General features: G+C 39.7%; 1 protein-coding gene across 1 annotated transcript in view; it reads left to right on the top strand.

Moving 5' to 3' along the window:
* The window catches only part of LOC118940148 (uncharacterized), a 41,274-nt gene extending 19,714 nt beyond the window's left edge, over positions 1 to 21,560 (top strand). The window contains exons 4-18 of the mRNA XM_090204185.1: positions 9,184 to 9,471; positions 9,744 to 10,025; positions 10,273 to 10,557; positions 11,271 to 11,582; positions 11,724 to 11,780; positions 12,312 to 12,374; positions 12,514 to 12,567; positions 12,800 to 12,847; positions 13,166 to 13,195; positions 19,938 to 20,030; positions 20,193 to 20,211; positions 20,323 to 20,354; positions 20,465 to 20,569; positions 21,168 to 21,208; positions 21,353 to 21,560. Coding sequence (XP_090060311.1) covers positions 9,184 to 9,471; positions 9,744 to 10,025; positions 10,273 to 10,557; positions 11,271 to 11,582; positions 11,724 to 11,780; positions 12,312 to 12,374; positions 12,514 to 12,567; positions 12,800 to 12,847; positions 13,166 to 13,195; positions 19,938 to 20,030; positions 20,193 to 20,211; positions 20,323 to 20,354; positions 20,465 to 20,569; positions 21,168 to 21,208; positions 21,353 to 21,445 — 1,802 coding nt within the window. The 3' untranslated portion in view covers positions 21,446 to 21,560. The remainder of the gene's footprint in view (positions 1 to 9,183; positions 9,472 to 9,743; positions 10,026 to 10,272; positions 10,558 to 11,270; positions 11,583 to 11,723; positions 11,781 to 12,311; positions 12,375 to 12,513; positions 12,568 to 12,799; positions 12,848 to 13,165; positions 13,196 to 19,937; positions 20,031 to 20,192; positions 20,212 to 20,322; positions 20,355 to 20,464; positions 20,570 to 21,167; positions 21,209 to 21,352) is intronic.
* Positions 21,561 to 26,380: the final 4,820 nt, after the last annotated feature.

Genomic DNA, 26,380 nt, shown 5'->3' with positions numbered 1-26,380 from the left:
AAGAGCTAATGATCTCTCCCTATGTCATCATGTCACCAAATAGTGGTGCAATTATGGCAGGCAGTAGTGAGGGTGGCTTCTGGAGTGGGCGTGTTCCTGGTATGATTGACAGATGTCTGTCTCTGCAGGAGGATCAGTGAGTATATTAGAATCTGCATAACAAATAATTTGGAAATGTACCTTACTGATATTAATGTAAGTGCCTTTGGCAACTCCTTTTGATAATATTGTATAGGTTAGACAATATTCAATATAATTAATTTAGCTTCATTTCATTTTCAGAGAAAACCAATTCTCAGAGGTAAGAATTCTCCTTGTGAATATGATGCATATTGTATCAACCTTTAGCTCTGTATTGTCCATGATGAGATGTTCTTACCACAACCTTCTTATATACTTTTATGTTGTGCAGACCTACAGCCAGACAGGATGTTCACAGACAATGTACGTTCCAAAACAAAATACATCATACATACACACACATATACACCAACATGTCTCTGGACCTACTCACTGTCACAGTCATACTCTGGACCTAGTTTTGTCCAATGGAATAAATGTTGTGGATCTTAATGTTTTTCCTCATAATCCTGGACTATCGGACCACCAATTTATTACGTTTGCAATTGCAACAAATAATCTGCTCAGACCCCAACCAAGGAACACCAAAAGTCATGCTATAAATTCACAGACAAGACAAAGATTCCTTGATGTCCTTCCAGATTCCCTCTGTCTACCCAAGGACGCCAGAGGACAAAAATCAGTTAACCACCTAACTGAGGAACTCAATTTAACCTTGCGCAATACCCTAGATGCAGTTGCACCCCTAAAAACTAAAAACATTTATCATAAGAAACTAGCTCCCTGGTACACAGAAAATACCCGAGCTCTGAAGCAAGCTTCCAGAAAATTGGAACGGAAATGACTCCTTGCTGTCCCCAGTCCACCTGGCTGTGCTGCTGCTCCAGTTTCAACTGTTCTGCCTTATTATTATTCGACCATGCTGGTCATTTATGAACATTTGAACATCTTGGCCATGTTCTGTTATAATCTCCAACTTGCACAGCCAGAAGAGGACTGGCCACCCCACATAGCCTGGTTCCTCTCTAGGTTTCTTCCTAGGTTTTGGCCTTTCTAGGGAGTTTTTCCTAGCCACCGTGCTTCTACACCTGCATTGCTTGCTGTTTGGGGTTTTATGCTGGGTTTCTGTACAGCACTTTGAGATATCAGCTGATGTACGAAGGGCTATATTAAGAAATGTTGATTTGATTTGACATACAATTTACAGAACTATATACACGCATGTACAAACACTGTAATCCCATTTTCATTGTGTTTCTGTTGTAGATGATTTGGTGTCTATGGGAGCGGTGAGCAGCGGAGTCATGGTGATTATTCTACATTACAGAGGAATCTGTACACATGTACCCCTCTGACAGAGGAGGCTGGTGGGATGAGTTATTGGAGGACAGGCTCATTGTAATGGCTGGAATGAAATTAACGGAAGAGAGTCAAACACATCACACACATCAAAACTACGTGTTTGACTCCATTCTCTTCATTCCATTTCAACAATTACAATGAGCCTGTCCTCCTATAACTCCTCTCACCAGTATCCTCTGACTGTCTGATCTGAGGATCAAGACCTTAATGTTACATTAGTAGTGCTTCAACATATGAATGTTCAAAGTATCAAATCAACAGCTATATTTATTTACAGATTTATATGGCAATTTATATTTATTATCAAATAAGATGTTTTTCCCCAGAAATAATTTCTTAATACATTAATTCATGTTAAACCTTGTAAATGTGTTCCTAAGTAGGTACAGAGTTCAGTCTTATAAACTATTTTTGATCAAATAACCTACATCTTGCATTGGACATGTGTAGACCTCAGAATGACGTGTAGACCTCAGAATAACACAAAACCCACAAACACTTCCTGTGATACAAAGGAGGGTGCCGTTCATGTCTCGAGTTAGAGAATAGAATAGACAGACAGTTTGTTACGACTGGAGGATAAAAAGTCTCTCTCTTCTCCCTCTCTCTCCACTACAGGTGGATTCAGGAGATGCTGGAATCGATTCTCAGATCACTTCTGTACTGTCTACGTTCATGCCCTCAAGTTTGTCCCTCAGAACTCAGAACCATCTGCACGTGCACAGCTACTTTACATGCTTAACCTTTGGGCCTAACCATATCAACCTTATCAAAACGCATATATGACACTTAAAATTAAAACACTTAATTAGAAAATGAATGTGTCAGAGCATCTGGGGAACGTGAGAATAGAGCTGTAGATCTGCAGGGGGTTTGAGCCATGAGGAGAAGTGTGAAATAACATCAAGCCTTGCTACTTGCACTTCTTCTGTTTGGTTGTTACTAACTTACTTTACTCGACTAAATAACACACATGCAATGTAGAGGATTACAGTATCTCTCTCTCTCTCTCTCTCTCTCTCTCTCTCTCTCTCTCTCTCTCTCTCTTTTTTTAAGTCTCTCTCACTGTTTTTTATGACTCTCAGTTTAAGATTGGTGTTACATCCTCATAAAATTTCCCTTATGAATTACATTTACTGTAATGTAGATTCGAAGCCCTAAAGTGAATCTGTTTCTTTCCTCTAGTCTGATATGTACCATGTATACAGCTCAATCCCCGACAGACCAGCAACCTCAGCCCAGCCGGATGGGTTGTACAGTCTTCTGCAGACACACTGACACTACACCTCTGGCTTTCTGTATCTGTCTCACACATCTCACACAAATGCATTCTTTCTCACACGACATCCTTTGTTTCACACTTCCAGTTACTGTAAATAAGTTGATTAACAGGTAATATTTCTACTGTATTACACTTGGACAAGTGGCTTCTGTGACATGTGAATCCATAATATCAGTTACTTTTAAAATATTTTTTATTCGGAGGGGTCCGGGGCATATTCCCCTTTGAGCATTTTACTTATTTCTTCCCCCTAGTAAATGTTAAATCTACTGTAATTATGTATATTATGTTGACTGTGAGATACCTCCTTCCATAGCGGTTGGATATAATTAATTTCCTATTGGGCAAAACATAATCTAAAGCACAACCAAAACAAACTTGAGTCACAAGCTTGATGTATTTATTGGGTGCAAAGAATATAGGACCAAAATAGAAAATGTTTGACTACCTTAATATACCATAAATTAGTTTGTCCAAATACTTGTGACTTCTTCTTCAAATTTTGTACAATTTATTTTACCTTTATTTAACTAGGCAAGTCAGTTAAGAACAAATTCTTATTTTCAATGACGGCCTAGGAACAATGGGTTAACTGCCTGTTCAGGGGCAGAACAACAGATTTGTACCTTGTCAGCTCGGGGATTTGAACTTGCAACCTTCCGGTTACTCGTCCAACGCTCTAACCACTAGGCTACCCTGCCAAATGTGGGGTCTATATAGATAAAGTGCTTTTAATATCTAAATGGTAAAACATACAATGCCTTCAGAAGGTCTTCACACCCCTTGACGTTTTCCACATTTTGTTGTGTTACAGCCTGAATTTAAAATGTATGAAATTGAGATTTTTTTTGTCACTGGCCTACACACAATAACCCATATCAGGGTGGCAGGTAATCCAGTGGTTAGAGCTTTGGACTAGTAATCGAAAGGTTGCAAGATGGAATTCCCGAGCTGACAAGGTAAAAATCGGTTGTTCTGCCCCTGAACAAGGCAGTTAACCCACTGTTCCTAGACAGTCGTTGAAAATAAGAATTTGTTCTTAACTGACTTGTCTTTTTAAATAAAGTTAAAATTAAAATAAATGGTGGAATTACGTAAAAAAACAACAAGTGTGAATGAGTATTCAACACCTTTGTTATGGAAATCCAAAATAAGTTCAGAAGTAAAATGTTGCTTAACATGGCGCATAATATGTTGCATGGACTCACTCTGTGTGCAATAATAGTGTTTAACATGATTCTTTAATAACCTCATCTCTGTACCCCACACATACAATTATCTGTAGTCATGCAGGTAACTAACAAAATTTAAAAAAACGCCAACAAAGTGTGTTAAAAGGGGTGTTTGGCCTCCACCAGTTGCAAGAACAGCTTCAATGCGCCTTCGCATAAATTCTAGAAATTGATCTAAACCATGACAGGAAAACGCACCCCACACACACTATAAACTTTGTCCCAAATGTATTCAAATGTTTCCTTTATTTTGGTAGTTACAGGTTGCCTACAGTCTGGAAGGCTGCAATTTGGCAGCCAAATATACAGCTTGTTGTGTTGTGGCCATAGACATAATACATCGATTTTTGGATCCTCTTACCCTGGCATTTTGAGTGGAAACTCATGGGTACACTAGCAATGGCTGCCAGTCCTGATCTGAACTGGAACTGCCATCCATGGATGATATGTAGTTGGTTGCAGCTGTTTGCACGTTTCAATATAAAAATTGCGGGAAAAACATAGTTTGGAAGGCAAATGTCTACTGCTGAAAATAGAAGACTGTCTCTAGAACCAATATAATTCTGAACTCCCAAATTTTAGTGACCAGCAGCACTGTTTTTCAAAGTAGCTCATCTTGAGATAGGCTATTGCTCCTCTAGCCAGAAGAGCGCATTGACCATCACCGTGAGTAGTAGCATATGGTGGCTTCATCATTACGTGAGTCAGTGTGCCACTGGAAATTGTATTTAATTGCCCAATGTAGTAATATATAAATAAAAAACCCTATTCAAACAGGAATGCTGCTTTAACATACTCAATTAAAATTTTTGGGAAGGAAAACCATTTCACTCATGTTGTAAATTATAGGTCATATTTAATAGAAATCTGGAAACACTGGGCATTTACTTGAATAAGATGTAGGATGCATGGGTCCCTTAACCGAAACCTCACCTGTGCGCCGTTTGCTATCGAGTTGATGTCCTCACCAACACTCCGCCCTCGATTCCTATTTTCAGGAACTTTCGTGTCATGTACTTCAACCTCATCAGGTCCACAGATGGATATTTCTCTGTTATGTAGCCGCGAATGGCCTGCGATGAGACGATTCGAGAGTCCAACTCCTTCAGCGCTTCATTAACCAACACCATCGTGGGTGGATGAAGAGGAGTTTTTCGTGCCACAGCAGGCGCTTTGCTGGATTCTAACAATGAAATTGACAAATGTATCAACCGTAATCTAACCAAAACTGATGCTTTTTTTTAGGTAGCATGATCAAACGGTTAATCTCAAAGTTAGGCTATATAAAAACGTTCGTTTAAAAACAGCAACTGCATTCTCAGCCTACACACGTTCAATGTTATGCACTTCAAGCAAAGCACGCGGTTTATCTGAACGGGCGCTGAAATGTAGGTACCAGTCAAAGCATTAAAGGTAAACTGATCAGTCCGAGTAGTGTGAACTCGCTTTTTCTTCTCTCCTCCTTTCCTTCCTTCCATCCATTCTTTCCTTTACTGCGCTTATCAGTTTACCGTCACTGCTCTGGCATATTATTAAACGTGACTCACCAAACATAAATTAAATATGAAAACCCTTGCAGGGTTTTTATAGTTAAACATTGTGCAGCTGTTAAAAACTTAAAACAAAAAGTCGAAGATAAATATTTTTCTCCGAAAGACAAGTTACTTTGTTGGTTTTAGAAATTGAATTGCCTGCAATAATGATACAAAATACATTTTGTTGAAGACAGGTAGCTTTAGAGCCTAAAAATAATTACAGATAAATGATTCTGAATATTCAGCCTCCTTGTCCTCTGCAACATGACATTAGCCCACAGTTGTCATATGAGACATCTGTGGTTTTCCTGTGAACAAGCTCCACATCTGCATTTCTATTGAGACAACAGTTAATCTTTGTCCCAGTCACTACCACCATCTTCTGTGAAGTCAGACTAACAGTATGTATGTAGCTGTCTAAAAAATGACATTGTTCATCCCTGATATGGCTGGTCGTCTGTTTTTGCTCATCCTCCTTTTCGGTGAGTTATTTTTCCTTCCATCTGTTTGTGCTTCAGGATATTCCATTCTTCTTTCCCCTCTTTTAGTCTTTTACTTTAGGAACTCTTAATATTTCAACATGTTATGGTTATAATAAATGTGTCTTATTCCATTGATCATCTTATTTATTTTTAATTTCTCTGTCATTATTTTGCATTTTGTATAGATAAGAATGACCACAGCTTGATAACATGGCTGTGAATGCATTACAGACTGTTCTGCTTCGCCAGCTTGTGTAAAGTGATCCCATCTCATGTTTTCTTATTTTTCATAACGGCAAAAAGAGCATGATAATGACCCATTTTGTTATGTCTAGATACCTTCCAGTACCTCAAAGCCAAAGGTCAGTATCATTATTATGGATTTAAAGCTGCAATATGTAACTTTTTTGGGCTACCAGACAAAACAACGGATTACCAAAATATTAAAATAATGATTGACATATTTTCAATAAAAACGCTATTTTGATGAATTCATCCATACAATTTCATCCTTCCATGAGCTGCTGTATACACTGGCTATACAAAACATTAACATGACATAGACTGATCAGGCAAATCCAGGTGAAAGCTATGATCCCTTATTTATGTCACTTGTTAAAGCCACTTAAATCAGTAAATAGACTAAGGGGAGGAGACAGGTTAAAGACATGGATTGTGTATGTGTGCCATTCAGAGGGGGAAAGGGCAAGACACAATATTTAAGTGCCTTTGAACGGGGTATGCTACTAGGTGCCAGAACTGTAACAGTGCTGGGTTTTTCACGCTCAACAGTTTCCTGTGTGTATCAAGAATGGTCCACCACCCTAAGGACATCCTGCCAACTTGACACAACTGTGGGAAGGATTGGAGTCAACATTGGTCAGCATCCCCGTGGAATGAGACAGACAGCAAGATTAATACAAATCTCCACTGTTGAAAACCAAATGATAGTCTAAAATAAATGGGATATAATATCTAAATGCTTTCTACAGTGGAGATCAAGGTAATAAATTGCCTGGCTGGGCTGATGAGATAGTAGATTGAGCAGTCAAATGGTATAGTGAATAGACCCTTTTTTGTGTTTGCAAACGTTGCGCGCATCGCCCTCGTGCGGCAACGTTTACAAACACAAAAAAATGGTCTATTCACTATTCCATTTGACTGCTCAATCCACTATGGTGAACGGAAAGCCAACAAAATTAAGCCTCTATTTACATGTTGCATATGGGTGCATTTCACACTACTTTTGGATTATAATTGGAGTTTAAGGGTCTTACGAAAGTCCTGCTTAATATAACGTTTGTGTCATCATTGTAAATCAAATGCATTATACTTAAAAATAACTTCAACTTCAACCAGTAAAATGGCTCTTTGGCTATCTTTTGCTGCAACCTATGGCCATGTCAGTGAGTGTTTAGCATTCTAGCTAACAACTTGATGCATCCAAAATAGTTATTTTACAAAGGTCAACACCAAATTATATTCTTAGTGACTGTTCAAGCAAGACTCAACACATTATTGTAAGTGTTAGGAGAGCCCCCCAAAAGTTATTTTGTTTAGAACTAATAAAAACGTAAATCTAGGCTATGTTGAATGTGAGCAGATGGCGAGGCTTTCTTACTGCAGCCAAGAGTCACGCGCACCTGTACATGATGTCAGTGTGTCGTTCACTGGAAAGTATCAATTTGTATTTGTCACATACACATGGTTAGCAAATGGTAATGCGAGTGTAGCGAAATGCTTGTGCTTCTAGTTCCGACACTGCAGTAATAACCAACGAGTAATCTAACCTAACAATTCCACAACAACTACCTTATACACACAAGTGTAAAGGGATAAAGAATATGTACATAAAGATATATGAATGAGTGATGGTACAGAACGGCATAGGCAAGATGCAGTAGATGGTATCGAGTACAGTATATGCATATGAGATGAGTAATGTTAGGTATGTAAACATAAAAGTGGCATTGTTTAAAGTGGCTAGTGATACATGTATTACATCAAGATGGCAAGATGCAGTAGATTGTATAGAGTACAGTATATACATATGAGATGAGTAATGTAGGGTATGTAAACATTATATTAAGTGGCATTGTTTAAAGTTTCTAGTGATACAATATTCCATTATTAAATTGGCTGGAGTTGAGTCAGTATGTTGGCAGCAGCCACTCAATGTTAGTGGTGGCTGTTTAACAGTCTGATGGCCTTGCGATAGAAGCTGTTTTCATTCTCTCGGTCCCTGCTTTGACGCACCTGTACTGACCTCGCCTTCTGGATGATAGTGGGTGAACAGGCAGTGGCTCGAGTGGTTGTTGTCCTTGATGATCTTTATGGCCTTCCTGTGACATCGGGTGGTGTAGGTGTCCTGGAAGGCAGGTAGTTTGCCCCCAGTGATGCGTTGTGCAGACCTCACTACCCTCTGGAGAACCTTACGGTTGGGGGCAGAGCAGTTGCCGTACAGCCCGACAGGATGCTCTCGATTGTGCATCTGTAAAAGTATGGAACGCCATTTGGGTCTTTGCTTTTCAAAAAAGATACACGTGAAATAACACTGTTTGATGCGTCAAATAAGCTTGTCGACCAATCAGGACCTAGATATGACTGTACGTCACATAATAAATTAACACGTTTGTTACTTTTTTACGTAGTTATTACAGATTGATTACACTATCACTTGTATTTCATATGTCACAGTGATTCACCGATATGTGTGATGCTGGTAAAGTTTGGTCTTGTATACCTGCCGCTGCAGCACAAGCGCAGACACACCTCCCCAAGCTCTGGGACAGTTCTGGTCAGATAGAAATCCATCACTTCTGTTGTTTGGCTGTGCCCATTTAGCAACGTTCCAAAATGAGCATATGTCCTGGTGGAAGGATGAAAATAAAACACATTTACTATGAACAATAATACGTCTTTAATGAAAGACATGTTCTTCATCTTTAATTTAAATGTTGGCAACCGTTTTACAAAAGCAAAATGTCCATCGAGGCCGAGGATTATTGTGTGATAACTCCCTCCTAAGGGCTGTTCCTGGCACGGGTTCTCATTGTTTATTGCTTAAATAGACAACAGTGTCTGAATTGTTTTCTCTGTCAAACTCATACAATATTAAGTTGTACATTATCTGTATGAGTAGTTAAACATTGAAAATGAATTCATAATTCAATTTAAAAAGACACTCCATCATCCCACTGATCTCACAGATCCTCCTCAACCCAGTCTAACAGTGATTCCTGCAGTCATCAAAGAGAGAGACTCAGTTCAGCTGAACTGTCAGACTTCTCCATCTGTCTCTGAGTGTTACTTCAAAATGGCTGGGCAAGTGGAATTCACCATTCCATCACCCTGTCAACAGACACTCACAGGAACACTACTGGTGAGGTGGACAGGTCAGAGTTCACCAGCTGAGGTCAAAATACAATGTCAGTACAGTGCTACAGGTTCACAGTTTAGATCCATATACAGTGAGCCTTCAACAGTCACAATTCAGGGTAAGAAGACTATTTGAATGGTTGTAAACAATGTACTGTTGTGCCATCATTACCATGTTCCTCTTGGGATATGTTATCATACTGTGTGTTGTCATAAACTATTACATGAAGCAATCAGGCAATATATTATATCTCCTTAATTTCCCATACTGTCGCTGCATAAAGATATTGACTCAAGATTCTTAATTCTGAAATAACAAGGAGGGATTAGACTATCAGTATATTTCTCAAAACCACAAAATGCTAAATGCTTAATTCCCCAATTCTCACAGACCTTCCCCAGCTGACAGTGAGTTCTACAGTCATGAGAGAGACAGAATCAGTTCAGCTGAGTTGTGAGACTCCTCCATCTCTCCGTGTGTCTCACTGTTACTTCTACATAGAGGGGAGGAAGAATCTTCCAGACTCATCCTGTACTCAGACACTCACAGGAACAGAGCTGCTCAAGAGGGCAGATCAAATGTTTCCAGATGTGGTCAAAGTGAAGTGTTACTATGCTGTAGGGATGTCTCACATATCTCCTTCAAGTAACCCTGTCTCAGTCACTGTTCAGGGTAAGTAGGTGGTTCATAAAATTATACACGTCACTGTTATACCGTATTAATTATGCTCGTTCTGAAAATGAGATCTTGTGTCTTCATTGCACATAATGATAGGAATTACTGTACTTTGTACAAACATAAATGCTGACATAGTTGAACATTTGATTAATGGAGTTTCCATACTGTTAGTATGTATGGATTACCTGTGATGTTTTTGAAATACAACTTTCAAAGTGACACTATTCTCCTGATCTCACAGACCCACCTCCTCCCAGGCTGACAGTCAGTTCTACAGTCATCAGAGAGAAAGACTCAGTTCGGCTGAGCTGTCAGACTCCCCCATCTGTCTCTGTGTCTCAGTGTTACTTCTACATAGAGGGGAGAGATCCTAAACCCTCAACCTGTACGCGATCACTCACGGGGACTGAGCTGCTCTCGTGGGCAGGTCAAAGTTCATCAGCTGAGATCAAACTGAGATGTTTTTACACTGTAGAATCTCACTATCCATCGATGCACAGTGGTTCAGTCTCTGTTACTATTCTTGGTAAGAAATGATATATTCAGATTGTCTTGGATGATTCTGTTTAAATCACAATCTCATCCAATGTCATTTCAAATAGTTGTTGTGAAGACATTAAATATTTGAAATGTAAATGTTAAAAGTAGAGTTCTAAGATCCCACAGCAAACAACCACAGAGAGGCCAAAGTACAACCAAAGGTTCTTTATAAACTCAGTTTACACCGTAATACACAGTATCACTACGGTCCTATTAGAAAAGTATAAATAGGCTGGGATTTAGGGCTGTAGGCTAACTAGAAGCAACGGGCCAAACTAACACAGCAGGTGATTCCCGGGTCCTTCCGAGCAAGATTTGTTCATTCATTTCTACCCGAGCACGATTAGTTTGGCTCTACCCGAACTGGGTTCGGCTCTTCCTCCCGAGCAGGGAGAGGAAGATCTGTGGAATCACTACACACTATACAAGCAAGCAAAATTGTCTGTGCGATTCAATTTCATTCAATTTAATTTCACACGTGAGAATGTAAGGAATTAAGTGAAAGGCAATCGTTGTAAACACACAGCACACATGATTATTTGGCACTCATAGATATGCATGATATCAAATAAGACATGCTGATACGTAATATAAAGAGAATGGCAGGGTCTAGTTTAGTAAGAGTCAGTGTCACTTGTGACATATACATTATGTTCAAATACAGTGATGCATAAAGGAGTCTCTGTCCTTTCCTAACAGATCCAAAACCAGACATTACAGTCAATATTGATGAGGACTTCACCATCATCTGTTTGATTTGTGGATCCGTCAGTCCTGACACCACCTGTAACCTGTATGTTGGAGAGGAGAGTCAGCCATCCTTCACAGCAAAGATCATGAAGAGAAAAGCCTCCTCAGCATCCGGACAGCAGTTCTGTCAATTCACTCCAAAACATAGTGATCTGATCAGTCGTCTACAGTCAGTGAGGCGTAAGGAGGTGAGCTGTGACTACAGATTGAGCTCAGGACCAAACTCTCTCTCTCCACGCAGTGATGGGCACAGCTTTACAGGTGAGTCATAATCTAAACATATCTATCAGTGCTGCAGGTCTTCATGATCTGACTCACTTTTATTTCAGCATCTTCTTAGTATGACTATGTTAATTCTGACCAACAAACTAAATACCACATTTCATTCCCAAATGATTTTAGATCTGGTGGGAGTTCACATCAGTGATCCAACAACTATACAGACACCTTCTATAGCAGGTAGTCCACACATTTGTGCTTTTTATAGTGACACTGCTGTTATTTTAAAGCAAAGCAAGTTTCAGCAATAAGAATAGTTGTGTTAATGTGTAAATGAAGCTGTTCTGTTAGATAATTAAGCTGTTCTATAGATATGACACCAGCCTCAACACCAACACCTGGGATCATCAGCACAAGTATTATAATGTCTGTGTTCATCTAGTCGAGTGTTTAGATCGTATCTATACTCTGTTATGCTTCTGCTATTAGATACCATGGTGACCTTATTCTAGAAAGCTGTCAACAACAATCAACACCTTATCTGTCCTGAAAGACTTGATCACCTTATGAACTGGTCTTATCATCTCTATAATGAGGAGAAATATAATCTACCAGGGCAGGAAGCAATCTGTCCATAGTGATTTTATAGTCCTACTTTTCCCACTTTGAATAGACAAGTCATGAAGGTATTTCAAAAGGACAACAACACCATGATGATCATTAATACGATCATGAATAAAATACGAATTTCATTAATATGTGTTTTCTCAGTGGGTTTGACTCCAGGTCCTGGGTCTACTTTGCCGCCCAGCACAACAATGAGTCCTACAGAAGGTGTGTTGGGCCTCTAAATGACCATCTCAGCAAATACCAATTGTACAGTCAATGGTTTAGATTACAGGCCTGTAAAATTAGGTGAACAAAATGTTAATGTAAAACCTAATTATTGTGTAATCATATTGCTTCCAACTAGTTTTGACTGTTACTTCTACTTCGACCCGAGACACCACAGTGACACCAACTACCAGTAAGTAGATCCATTAATTTTAACTTACATGTATATTTTTGATTACAATAATTCATTAAAGCTCCATCTGATTTATGAATTGACCCATGCTTGTAATTTCTGTCCAGATTTGTATACTTTTAGGCCATCTGATTTGTAGGTAATGTGTAGTGTACTTCTCTCTTTCTGCTTATTGAATGACCTAGATATTAAATGAATTTACATTTGTTCTTGTGTAATCTCTTTTCACCAGGTTTGACCTCTCCTTTGACCCCCAGCACGGCAGTGAATCCTACATCAGGTGTGTTGGTCATCTTTCTCTAGTTAGCAGATAGGACCTAAACAAATAGACTAGCTTTATTTTAGCCAGGTTTTTACTCACAAATATCCCCTGATAAAAAAAAAGAGGTTGATATTTCATTAATTAAATCAACCCATTTAGATACCTTTTATTATTGTATAATCAGATCCAATGACTTTGCTTGGCACCGGGTTTGACTTCTAGTTCTACTTTGACGACTGACACCCCTAAGAGTCCACATGATTTTAGTTTAGTGGCGTAATAAGTTGTGTTGTGTGTTAACTGTTATTAAACAGTCTCTCTCTTGCATGTGCCCAGGAGGTCAAAGCTCCACAGAAAGCGTTCTGGGTAAGCATCCATCTCTAGCTGACTACCTGTCTTTTCTCAGACAAATTAGACATTTACAGGAAGGAAGTGGAGTTTACAATAAAAAATATTCTATATTATTCTCAGAAATAAAATGTCGTCCCCCAACTCCCTTACCATGTAGGTCCATTGCTTATTCAAGAGGTGCTGATATCTGATAGATATTTTGGTTAATACATCCCATACCTCAATTGTATTTGCCCGAGCTTTGTTTATCATGCCCGCTGATTGCTCTAAAAGAACAATATCTTGATTATATGATAACCATGTTTGAGGCAAGGGGATTGTAGGGGTAATCCACTAAGGATAACCTTTTTTGCTGCTGTTAATGCCGCATAAATTATTATTTTCTGAACCAGTTGCAGTACAAATGAAGAGTTATCATTCAACGAAAATAAAGGTGGATCTTCACATGGAAACACATGTTTGTAAGGAAATCCGAAACATGTGACCAGAACTGGGACACCACAGGACATTCCCAAAACATTTGTGTTACAACAGCATTCATACGCCGTCTCTCACATTTTGGAGTAGGAATCAGCTTCATCTTAAAATGTCTAAATGTGGTTGCATAACTTCTATGTATGAGCTTATAATGTATAAGCTGGTGTGCTGGGTTTTTAGAGGTAACAAATACATTTTCCTAAATGGTATCCCAGTTCAGGTCAGGCCCCAATCCCTGCATTTCACGGTTCCATACTAGAGTGACACCCAATGTAGAGCATTTAACAGACAGCAGGCAATCATAAGTAGCAGAGACCATTCTAGAAGTTAATGAAGGGAATATCCATGTAAGCATTATGTTATGTTGTGTTATGGCTGAGATCCCACTAACGGGATCGATATTACAACAGCCAGTGAAAGTGCAGGGCGCCAAATTCAAACAGAAATCTCATAATTAAAATTCCTCAAACATACAAGTATGTCACACCATTTTAAAGATATACTTCTTGTTAATCCCACCACGGTGTTCGATTTCAAATAGGCTTTTCGGCAAAAGCACCACAAATGATTATGTTAGGTCAGAGCCAAGTCACAGAAAAACAAAACCATTTTTCCAGCCAGAGAGGAGTCACATAAATCAGAAATAGAGAGAGAATTAATCACTAACCTTTGATCTTCATCTGATTATACTCATAGGATTTCATGTTACACAATACATGTATATTTTGTTCGATAAAGTTCATATTTATATAAAGAAATCTCAGCATAAATTGGCGCGTTATGTTCAGTAACGTAAACTCACTCACTTTTGTACATCGCCTTGATCCGTACAATTGACCTTATTTTTGAGCCCAGAAAACGTAATACTTCCAGATCAACTGTAATATCAATACCAATGTAAAGCACAATTTCTCCCCTTTCCAACTAAATTAATGACGAGACCTTCATGATGCCCATCTCTGCATAATTCATCAAGGCAATGAGCTCCGTCTGGTCTTTTTAAAAATGGCGGGTGGGGAGTGAAGGCTACGAAGTGATCTTGAAAGGGGGTAATATGTTGCGTGAAGAAAACAGTTTTTTTCACCCGATTTGTCCAACTAATTAACCTTAAAATGTAAATAAAACATAAAGAGTTTATGTAATGTCTCATCACATACCTGTTTGAAGGTTTGCGTCGAATTTGAAGAGGGGTTTAGGGCTGCGCTAACGTTAGCCTCACAAGTGAACTGCAGCTGTTCCGGCTTTTGAGTGTCATGATGGCTCGCAGAAATGACCTGCAAAAAACTGCAAATGGCACCCTAGTCATGAAATATTAGTTTAATATTAGCAATAATTATATTAATTTAGACAAAAATAATGAAGTTTTCTTACAAGTGTATATGGTTGAGCATGATTTTAATCTGCGAGAGAAGGGCTACCCCTGGTGGAAAGAGGCTGTACGGCACAAAATGAGTCGCAAATGCGCACTGGACGTTACGTAGTGACACGTCACGATGTAACGTACAGCACCAGAGGGGTTAGTTTTTTCATCTTTTCTCCAATACTGTTAGCTCATTACCATGTCAATCAATGCTGAATCGAAATGTAGTTTCACACCTCGGATTTTGATGCCAACACAGTCACTACAGTCTCATTCGTTTTCATTGCAGCCTCGTTTGAATGCCGTGGTTACCCACATTTGTACGGAATTGGGTGAGTTTACGTTAGTTCCAAAAACATCTGGTGATTTTGCAGAGAGCCACATCAATTTACAGAAATATTCATTATAAATGTTGATGAAAATACAAGTGTTATACATGGAACTTTAGATACACTACTCCTTAATGCAACCGCTGTGTCAGATTTCAAAAAAGCTTTACGGAAAAAGCAAACCATGCAATAATCTGAGTACGGCGCTCAGAGCCCAAACAAGACAAAAAGATATCCGCCGTATTGTGCAGTCAACAGAAGTCAAAAATAACATTATAAACATTCATTTACCTTTGATGATCTTCATCAGAATGCACTCCCAGGAATCCCAGTTCCACAATAAATGTTTGTTTTGTTCGATAATATCCATCATTTATGTCCAAATAACTCAGTTTTGATCGCGCGTTCAGTACACAATCTAAACTCACGACTGGCAGGTCCAGGCAAAAGTTCAGACGAAAAGTCATATTACAGTCAGTAGAAACATGTCAAACTAAGTATAGAATCAAACCTTAGGATATTTTTAACATAAATCTTCAATACTGATCCAACCGGAGAATTCCTTTGTCTTCAGAAATGCGATGGAACCGAGCTCGATCTCACGTCAACGCGCATGGTCAGCGCTTTTTCAGCTCATGGCAGACCTTACTCAATCCCCTCTCATTCAGCCCCACTTCACAGTAGAAGCATCAAACAAGGTTCTAAAGACTGTTGACATCTAGTGGAAGCCTTAGGAAGTGCAACATGACCAATATCCCACTGTTTCTTCAATAGGGAATGAGTTGAGAAACGACCAACCTCAGATTTCCCACTTCCTGGATGGATTTTTTCTCAGGTTTTTGCCTGCCATAAGAGTTATGTTATACTCACAGACATCATTCAAACAGTTTTGGAAACGTCAGAGTGTTTTCTATCCAAATATACTAATAATATGCATATACTAGCAACTGGGACTGAGTAGCAGGCAGTTTACTCTGGGAACCTTATTCATCCAAGCTGCTCAATGCTTCCCCCATCCATAAGAAGTTAACGGGGCATCCCATGGTACACCATAAGCTTTTAAGGCTCTGGGTTTTAACAATAATATTCAAAATTCTGAAATTGTGAATCTTTCTACTGACTGAGTTGTGTTGTTTTCTAACAGAAATAATGCATACCTTTCTTCTTGTGTAATCAGATCCAGAATTAACTTTTAATACTTTCCAGCAGTTTCGACTGTTACTTCTACTTTGACCCCTGACATCACAATGAGACCAACTAGTAAGTATCCCTTACTTTGCAATTACATTTTTAGTTCACTCTAATTCACTGAAGCTCTAACAGGTTTACTCATAGACTTATTCATGGCTGCTTGTACGTTCACTCTAAATTGTACTTTTCTTAGATATGAATAGCGCCGGAGGGGATGGCTGCCATTTTACGGGTTCCTAACCAATTGTGCTATTCTGGGTGGGGTTTTTTGCGTTGTTTGTAACTTGTTTTGCACATAATGTTTCTGCCACTGTCTCTTATGACTGAAAAGAGCTTCTGGACATCAGAACAGTGATTACTCACTGGGCTAAGATTTTTTCTTTAATGAATTGAAGGAGAAAGATTTACTTATTTTCACGGACCAGGCCCAAAGCCCCGTCATTCGCATGAAGAGGAGACGACCGATACAGGGGCCGCAGATCCTGATGCTTGGTGAGAATTCATCTGCAAGTGGATAATCCTGCTTTACCATCCGTATCTTATGTTTCACCGAGTCATGGCTGAACGAGGACATGGATCATATACAGTTGGCTGGGTTTACCATGTATCGGCAAGACAGAACAATAAACCTCCTGTAAGACGAGGGCTGGTGGTCTGTCTATTTGTCAATAACAGCTGGTGTGCAAATATTAAGGAAGTCTAGAGGTTTTGATCGCCTGAGGTAGAGTATCTCATGATAAGCTGTAGTCCACACAATATACCAAGAGAGTTTATCTATATTTTTTTTAGCTGTCTATTTACCACCACAAACCGATGCAGGCACTAATACCGCACTCAACGAGCTGTATAAGGCCATAAGCAAACAAGAGAATGCTCATCCAGAACTGGTGCTCTTAGTGCTGGAGACTTTCATGCAGGAAAACTTTAATCCATGTTACCTAATTTCTACCAGCATGTCAAATGTGCAACCAGAGAAAAATAAAATCTAGACCACCTTTACTCCACACACAGAGATGTGTACAAATCTCTCCCTCACCCTCCATTTGGAAAATCTGAAAATCTGAAAATCCCTCCTGATTCCTGCTAACCTGCAAAAACTTAAGCAAGACTTACCAGTGACTCGCTCATTACGGAAGTGGTCAGATGACACGCATGCTATGCTACATGACTGTTTTGCTAGCACAGACTGAAATATGTTTTGGGATTCATCCGATGGCATTGAGGAGTACACTACATTACCGACCTCATCTGTACGTACATATGCCAACCAGAAGCCATGGATTACAGGCAACATCCGCGCTGAGCAAAAATCTAAAGCTGCTGATTTCAAGGAGCGAGACACTAATCCAGATGCTTATAAGAAATCCTGCTATGCCCTCAGATGAACCATCAAACAGGCAAAGCATTAATACAGGTTTAAGATTGAATCCTACTACACTGGCTCTGACGCTCATTGGATGTGGCAAGGCATGCAAACTATTACGGATTACAAAGGGAAACCCAACCATGAGCTGCCCAGTGGCGAAAGCCTACCAAACGAGCTAAATGCCTTCTATGCTTGCTTCAAGGCAAGCTACACTTAACCTTGCATGAAATCACCAGCTGTTTCGGACGAATGTGAGATCACGCTCTCCGTTGCCGATGTGAGTAAGACCTTTAAACAGGTCAACATTCACTTGGCTGCAGGGCCAGACGGATTACCAGGACGCATACTGAGAACATGCACTGACCAACTGGCAAGTGTCTTCACTGACATTTTCAACCTCTCCCTGACCGAGTCTGTAATACACAAACTGAAATGGTCCAAACACACCAAGACAGTCGTGAAGAATGCATGACAATGCCTATGCCCTCTCAGGAGACCGAAAAGATTTGGCATGGGTCCTCAGATCCTCAAAAAGTTATACAGCTGCACCATCGAGAGCATCCTGACTGATTGTATCACCGCTTGGTATGGCAACTGCTCGGCATCTGACCGTAGAGGTTAGTGCGTACGGCCCAGTACATCACTGGGGACAAGCTTCCTGCCATCCAGGACATCTATACCAGGCGGGGTCAGAGAAAGGACCTAAAAATTGTCAAGACTCCAGCCACGCAAGTCAAAAACTGTTCTCTCTGCTACCGCATGGCAAGTGGTACCGGATCGCCAAGTCTAAGTCCAAAAGGCTCAAATGGCTAACCAGACTATTTGCATTGATCTCCCTTTTTACGCTGCTGCTACTCGCTGTTTATTACCTATGCGTAGTCACTTTACACCTTCCTACATATACATATTACCTGAATTACCTATAGCCTCGTTATTGTTTTAATTTGATAAATTACATTTTATTTCTTTAGAATTTTTTTAGCAAATATTTTCTTACTTAAAAAAATGCATTGTTGAAAGTAAGTGTTTCATGGTAAGGTTGTATTGTAACACCTGTTGTGTTCAGCGCATGTGACAAAAAACATTTTATTTTATTTGATATGAAACAAATGCACATTTCTCATCTCTTCTCACCAGGTTTGACCTCTCCTTTGGCCCCCAGCACAGCAGTAAATCCTACATCAGGTGTGCTGGTCATCTTTAGTTAGTTAAAATAAGTCAATTGTTTTCAGTTTATCTTACCCAGGTTTTTGTATTCTTTCCTCATCACAAATGTGCCTAATTACTAGAAAAGAGGTTGATCTTGGATTGATTAAATTATCCCATTTAGATACTTTATTGTATAACCAGATCCAATGACTTTGCTTTGCACCAGATTTGACTGTTAGTCCTACTTTGACAACTGACACACCAAAGAGTCCAACTGAAAGTGAGTATGGCCACACGATGTTTGTTTATTGGTGTTTACTAGTTGTGATGTGTGTTAACTGTTAACAAACTGTCTCTATCTTGCATGTCTCTATCTTGCTCCGCCGGGGAAGTCCCAATAGTTATCTTATTTAGTGCTTAAACAGACAGTTATATTTGCAAGATTTAGCTTATTCAAAATTCATCATTAATTTATCATTAACGTTTTTTTCATGCATGTGACCAACCAATACCTCACAAGGCTTCTTCTCTCCAAGCTGAGACCTTGAAACTGAGACACCCCTTTCGGTTTTCAAAACAATGTTCTTGGCGCACTGCCAAATTGCTTATACTGATAGTGAGGATTCCTCCCAGTCACGATCAATCAGTCAGTTGCATGGACCCAGTCCAATTGGTTATTAGAAAAGCACAAACATAACATTTTCCTTCACAGACTCAAATGTAAAACGCTTAGCTGACTAGCTGTCTTTTCTCACATATATGAAAACGGAAACATTTACCAAGACTAATAATAAAGTGGTATTCTAACACCTGTCTACCATTGAAGTATTTACATTTGGATTAAGAGCTAATGACCTCTTCTGATGTCATCATGTCACCAAACAGAGGTGCAATTATGGCAGACAGCAGTGTGTATGGCTTCTGGAGTGGGCGTGTTCTTGATGGGATTGACAGCTGTCTATCTCTGCAGGAGGACCAGTGAGTACTTCTGATTCTGCATAACAAATAACTTGCAAACATTTTCCTTCTCATATTAATGTAAGTGCCTTTGACATGGGTTAATCTTTCAACTCCTTTTGGTGATATTGTGTAGTGTAGGCTATATTCAACATCAATCATTTAGTCTAATTTGTTTTTCAGAGAAAACCAATTCTCAGAGGTAAGAATTCCCTTGTGAATACGATGCAGATTGTATCAACCTTTAGTTCTGTATTGTCCATGATGAGAATTTTCTTACCACAACCTTCTTATATACTTTTATGTTGTACAGACCTACAGACAGACAGGATGATCACAGCCAATGTATGTTCCAAACAAAATACATCAAACACTGCACACACTACTAACACAACTACACACATGCATGTACAAACACGTATCCTAATTTAAGTTTTATTTATTTTCTGTTGTAGGTGATTTGGTGATGGGAGCTATGAGCAGTGCAGGCATGTTGGATTCAAGGGATGCTGGGATCTATTCTCTCATCACCTCTGTACCGTCCACGTTTTTGCCCTCGGGTGAGTTTGTAACATAATGTCTTCTGTCCCCACCCCCCCCACACACACACAGACACACAGACACACAACCTCTTACTTTGTCTCTCTCTGTGAGATGCAGGTCCTGTGCAGGTATCTGCAAATGAAGATGTAAGTACAGCAAAAATAATAGCCTTGGATACATACTTGTTTTCGTAGGAACAGACAGACAGTCGGAGGGATAATAAGGATCTTTCTCTCTCTCTTTCCTCCAGGCTGATTCAGAGAATGCAGGGGTCTACAGCCTGATCACTTCTGTACCATCCACAACTTTACCATTAGGTTTGTCTATTTAACTCTGTCCCAATGTTTCATAACATGTAGGGCTTTTATTGGACTCAAAGTTGTTTAGGCTTGGATGTTGGTCTGAGGTCGTCATATCAGTAAGCATGTATGTGTATAAGTTATACATAAGATAATGTGTTAGAGCATGAGAATAGAGCTGTACGTCTACAGGATGGTTTGAGTCAGGAGGAGAAGTGACGTGTGTGTGTGTGTGTGTGTGTGTGCGCACACATACTGACTCACTCACTCACTCACTCACTCACTCACTCACTCAGGCTCCCTCTGTGTTGTACAGGTCCTTTTGAAGAAAATGGAAAGTCATCTGAAAACGACAATGTAAGTTCAGAATCACCCACTGTGTTTGGTGATTGTGATCGACTCTCAGTTTCAGATTGATGTTACATCCTTTTAAATTACATTACATTTACAGTACTGTAGAATTAAAGGACTGAAGTTAAACTGTCTGTTTCTTTTCTCTAGTCTGGTACGTACCACATATACAGCTCAATCCCCGACAGACCAGCAACCTCAGCCCAGCCGGATGGGTTTTACAGTCTTCTGCAGACACACTGAAACTACACCACTGGCTCTCTGTATGTCTCACAGAAATATTGTTTTTTTCAGGATGTCCTTTATTTATCACACATCATGTTACTGTAAATAAGTATCTAAAACATCTACTGCAGTGCCGTTTCTATTTATAAGTAACATTCAGTAAGCAGCCGCTAGAGGCCCCCCTCCCCTCCAAAAACAACCGTAGGATAGTAGAATACACAACGTGCAGTTTCGAAATGTGGTTCTACATCAGAAGTTTTTCTCTTGTTATTTCAGTCACTGACAGTCACTCAATTATCCCATGTCAGCTAAGATTTTATAGATTGCTAGGCAAGTAATCTAGCCAGCTATCTAAGTCTTGTAGTAATGGTCCAATTACTGCCCAGGGGCCCTGACTTCCATGGGGCCCCCAATCATTTTGTTAGTCACTCTCACTCAGATGTCAAATGAACATGGCATAAGTCATGGCAAAATGTGTGGAATTGCAGGAAATGAGCTTTAAACTGAATTTTATTATTTCAACGACAATGGCACAACGTGTTGAAAATTTGGAAATTTGCTTAATAACTGCAAAGTTCTCTCCGCCCCATGGCAAAATTAGTAGAATTGCAGGACAAATACTTTAAAGCTCCAAATGTTTCTCTCCGCCACTAAAATGTTTTATCGGTGAGGTGGGCAAATCTCGCTTAGGGTCCCCAAAATGCTTGGAACTGCCGTAATTTCCTGTATCACACATTGACACCTGGCCTGGATTTTGGAGGGGTCCGGGACATACTCCCCTTTAAATATTTTTAAGTAAATGCCCAAGTAAATATATACTGTATTTATATATATTCTGTCATCTGTGTGATGTCTCCTTCCATAATGGTTTGATACAGTTTACTAAATAAAATATTTTTGTGATCAAAATCGATAGATACAGACAATTAAAAATAAATAAATAAATATATAACATATTCACACAATGCAAAAAAACAGGTAAATAGGAAATTAAAATAATATAAGTCATTAAGATCCAAAGTGGTATTGCTAAGAAATTTTTCCTGGTGAAATTCATCTTGTGTTGAAATATGCTTATAATATAAACCAGATGCACCCCAAAAATCTGGGGGAAAAGACTAATGTTATTTGAACAATTTTTGCGGCAAAGGTTATCAAACCCCAAAAAGCCTGATCTTATAGCAAAATTATTGATATTGATATTGCCCACATACGTTGTTACAAGCTACAAAATATAACATTTCGGTTTTAAAAATGTTTACATTGTTGGCAACATCAGATCATCAAAACTGAAAAAAATAGATTTTCAAATGCTATTCAAATCTCCAAATTTCTCCATGTTCACATGTTAACTTGTTGTTTTCCAAATTCCCAGTTGAATTTCAACTTACTCAGCACCTCAGTCGCTCCTTCAATGTGCAGTGTTGTAGACACATTCTAGCCTTGAAGTCCAATGACTGCGGAGTGGTTTAGATGTAAATGGTGTGAGAACACAACTTCATTACATTTTTTCCCAGTTAATATGAGCTTACATTCTGTTTCGATGCACACTTGAGCCCAGCGGTCAGGGTGGTCGATTATGCTATGGGGGATGGCTTTGTTTGTTGGAAAGGGGTGGCTCCCCGCTCACCTCCCATATACACTGTACACACTGTACATAGATCTTTCTATTGTGTTATTGACTGTACGTTTGTTTATGTGTAACTCTGTGTTGTAGTTTTTGTCGCAATGCTTTGCTTTATCTTGGCCAGGTCTCAGTTGTAAATGAGAACTTGTTCTCAAACGGCCTACCTGGTTAAATAAAGGTGAAATAAAATAAAATAAAAAATAAATCCCTCTTCTATACAGTGGGGAGAACAAGTATTTGACACACTGCCGATTTTGCAGGTTTTCCTACTTACAAAGCATGTAGAAGTCTGTCATTTTTTATCATAGGTACACTTCAACTGTGAGAGACGGAATCTAAAACAAAAATCCAGAAAATCACATTGTGTGATATTTAAGTAATTAATTAGCATTTTATTGCATGACATAAGTATTTGATACATCAGAAAAGCAGAACTTAATATTTGGTACAGAAACCTTTGTTTGCAATTACAGAGATCATATGTTTCCTGTAGTTCTTGACCTGGTTTGCACACACTGCAGCAGAGATTTTGGCCCACTCCTCCATACAGACCTTCTCCAGATCCTTCAGGTTTCGGGGCTGTCCCTGGGCAATACGGACTTTCAGCTCCCTCCAAAGATTTTCTATCGGGTTCAAGTTTGGAGACTGGCTAGGCCACTCCAGGAACTTGAGATGCTTCTTACGGAGCCACTCCTTAGTTGCCTTGGCTGTGTGTTTCGGGTCGTTGTCATGCTGGAAGACCCAGCCACGACCCATCTTCAATGCTCTTACTGAGGGAAGGAGGTTGTTGGCCAAGATCTCGAGATACATGGCCCCATCCATCCTCCCCTCAATACGGTGCAGTCGTCCTGTCCCCTTTGCAGAAAAGCATCCCCAAAGAATGATGTTTCCACCTCCATGCTTCACGGTTGGGATGGTGTTTTGGGGTTGTACTCATCCTTCTTCTTCCTCCAAACACGGCGAGTGGAGTTTAGACCAAAAAGCTCAATTTTTTGTCTCATCAGACCACATGACCTTCTCCCATTCCTCCTCTGTATCATCCAGATGGTCATTGGCAAACTTCAGATGGGCCTGGACATGCGCTGGCTTGAGCAGGGGGACCTTGCGTGCGCTGCAGGATTTTAATCCATGACGGCGTAGTGTGTTACTAATGGTTTTCTTTGAGACTGTGGTCCCAGCTCTCTTCAGGTCATTGACCAGGTCCTGCCGTGTAGTTCTGGGCTGATCCCTCACCTCTTTCATGATCATTGATGCCCCACGAGGTGAGATCTTGCATGGAGCCCCAGACCGAGGGTGATTGACCGTCATCTTGAACTTCTTCCATTTTCTAATAATTGCACCAATAGTTGTTGCCTTCTCACCAAGCTGCTTGCCTATTGTCCTGTAGCCCATCCCAGCCTTGTGCAGGTCTACAATTGTATCCCTGATGTCCTTACACAGCTCTCTGATCTTGGCCATTGTGGAGAGGTTGGAGTCTGTTTGATTGAGTGTGTGGACAGGTGTCTTTTATACAGGTAACAAGTTCAAACAGGTGCAGTTAATACAGGTAATGAGTGGAGAACAGGAGGGCTTCTTAAAGAAAAACTAACAGGTCTGTGAGAGCTGGGATTCTTACTGGTTGGTAGGTGATCAAATACTTATGTCATGCAATAAAATGCTAATTAATTACTTACAAATCATACAATGTGATTTTCTGTATTTTTGTTTTAGATTCTGTCTCTCACAGTTGAAGTGTACCTATGCTAAAAATGACAGACCTCTACATGCTTGGTAAGTAGGAAAACCTGCAAAATCAGCAGTGTATCTAATACTTGTTCTCCCCACTGTAAGACCTTTAAGATACAGCAAATACAAATCCTATGTTTTTTTTCTCCGTTTGAAATGCTCTCTTCTGTAAAACAAAAAAGTATGCAGAATAAATTGACTTTGACCATTCCCTCATCTTTGATAGTATTTTACATGATTTGATCTTGATTATTCAAGATAATGCTATGATAATACTGTGTACAGTTGTCTCTGTCATCTTTTTCTGGCCATTGGTGAAGATCAAGGTGCTATTTTCCTTAAATGTTTCTTTCAGTCCATATACAGCGCATTCAGAAAGTATTCAGACACCTTGACTTTTTCCACATTTTGTTACGTTAAAGCCTCTCTAAAATTGATGAAATAGTCCCCCCCCCATTAATCTACACACAATGCCCCATAATGACAAAGCAAAAACAGAATTTTAGACAGGTTTTTAGACATCAACACTGAAAATGATATTTAAATACGTATTCAGACCCATTACTCTGTACTTTGCTGAAGCACCCTTGGCAGCAATTACAGCCTCAAGTCTTCTTGGGTATGATGCTACAAGCTTGGCGCAACTGTATTTGGGGAGTTTCTCCCATTCTTCTCTGCAAAACCTCTCAAGCTCTGTCAGGTTGGAGGTGGAACGTTGCTGCACAGCTATTTTCAGGTCTCTCCAGAGATGTTTGATCGGGTTCAAGTCCGGGTTCTGGAAGGGCCACATAAATAACTTTCAAAGAGTTGTCTGAAAGCCACTCTTGCGTTGTCTTCGCTGTGTGCTTAAGGTCATTATCCTAGTGGAAGGTAAACCTTTGCCCCAGTCTGAGATCCTGAGTGCTCTGAAGCAGGTTTTCATCAAGGATCTCTGTACTTTGCTCTGTTCATCATTCACTCGATCCTGACTTGTCTCCCAGTCCCTGCTGCTGAAAACATCCCCAGAGCATGATGTTGCCACCACCATGCTTCACCATAGGGATGGTGCAAGGTTTCCTCCAGACGTGATGCTTGGCATTCAGGCCAAAGACTTCAATCTTGGTTTCATCAGACCAGAGAATATTGTTTCTCATGGTCTGAGAGTCGTTAAGGTGCCGTTTGTCAAACTCCAAGCGGGCTGTCATGTGCCTTTCAATGAGGTGGGGCTTCCATCTGGCCACTCTACCATAAAAGCCTGATTGGTGGAGTACTGCAGAGATGGTTTTCCTTCTGGACGGTTCTCCCATTTCCACAGAGGAACTCTGGTGCTCTGTCAGATCGGGTTCTTGGTCACCTCCCGGGACCAAGTCCCTTCTCCCCTGATTTTCCCAGAGACAGATAATGCTTAGTCCTGGACTTTAAATATTATTCAAAGGACAATTTACAGATGCACAATATGGAGAGTCATATGGAGACACAGCAAGACTGTTTCTTACTTTTGGATGTTGGCAATATATACTGCTGTTGTACATGAAACCTGCTTTTTATTGTGCAGTGTAGTTAAAAAGAAAGCCTGAATAAAATATAGTTATTTACTCTGACAGATAAGCAAATGGTTTTGG

This window comes from Oncorhynchus mykiss, chromosome 17, assembly GCF_057628025.1.
Source record: "Oncorhynchus mykiss isolate SJ-2025 chromosome 17, ASM5762802v1, whole genome shotgun sequence".
NCBI classification, from domain to species: Eukaryota; Metazoa; Chordata; class Actinopteri; order Salmoniformes; family Salmonidae; genus Oncorhynchus; species Oncorhynchus mykiss.
Note: the sequence above shows the minus strand (reverse complement) of the source record. Positions and strands in the feature narration are given on the sequence as shown.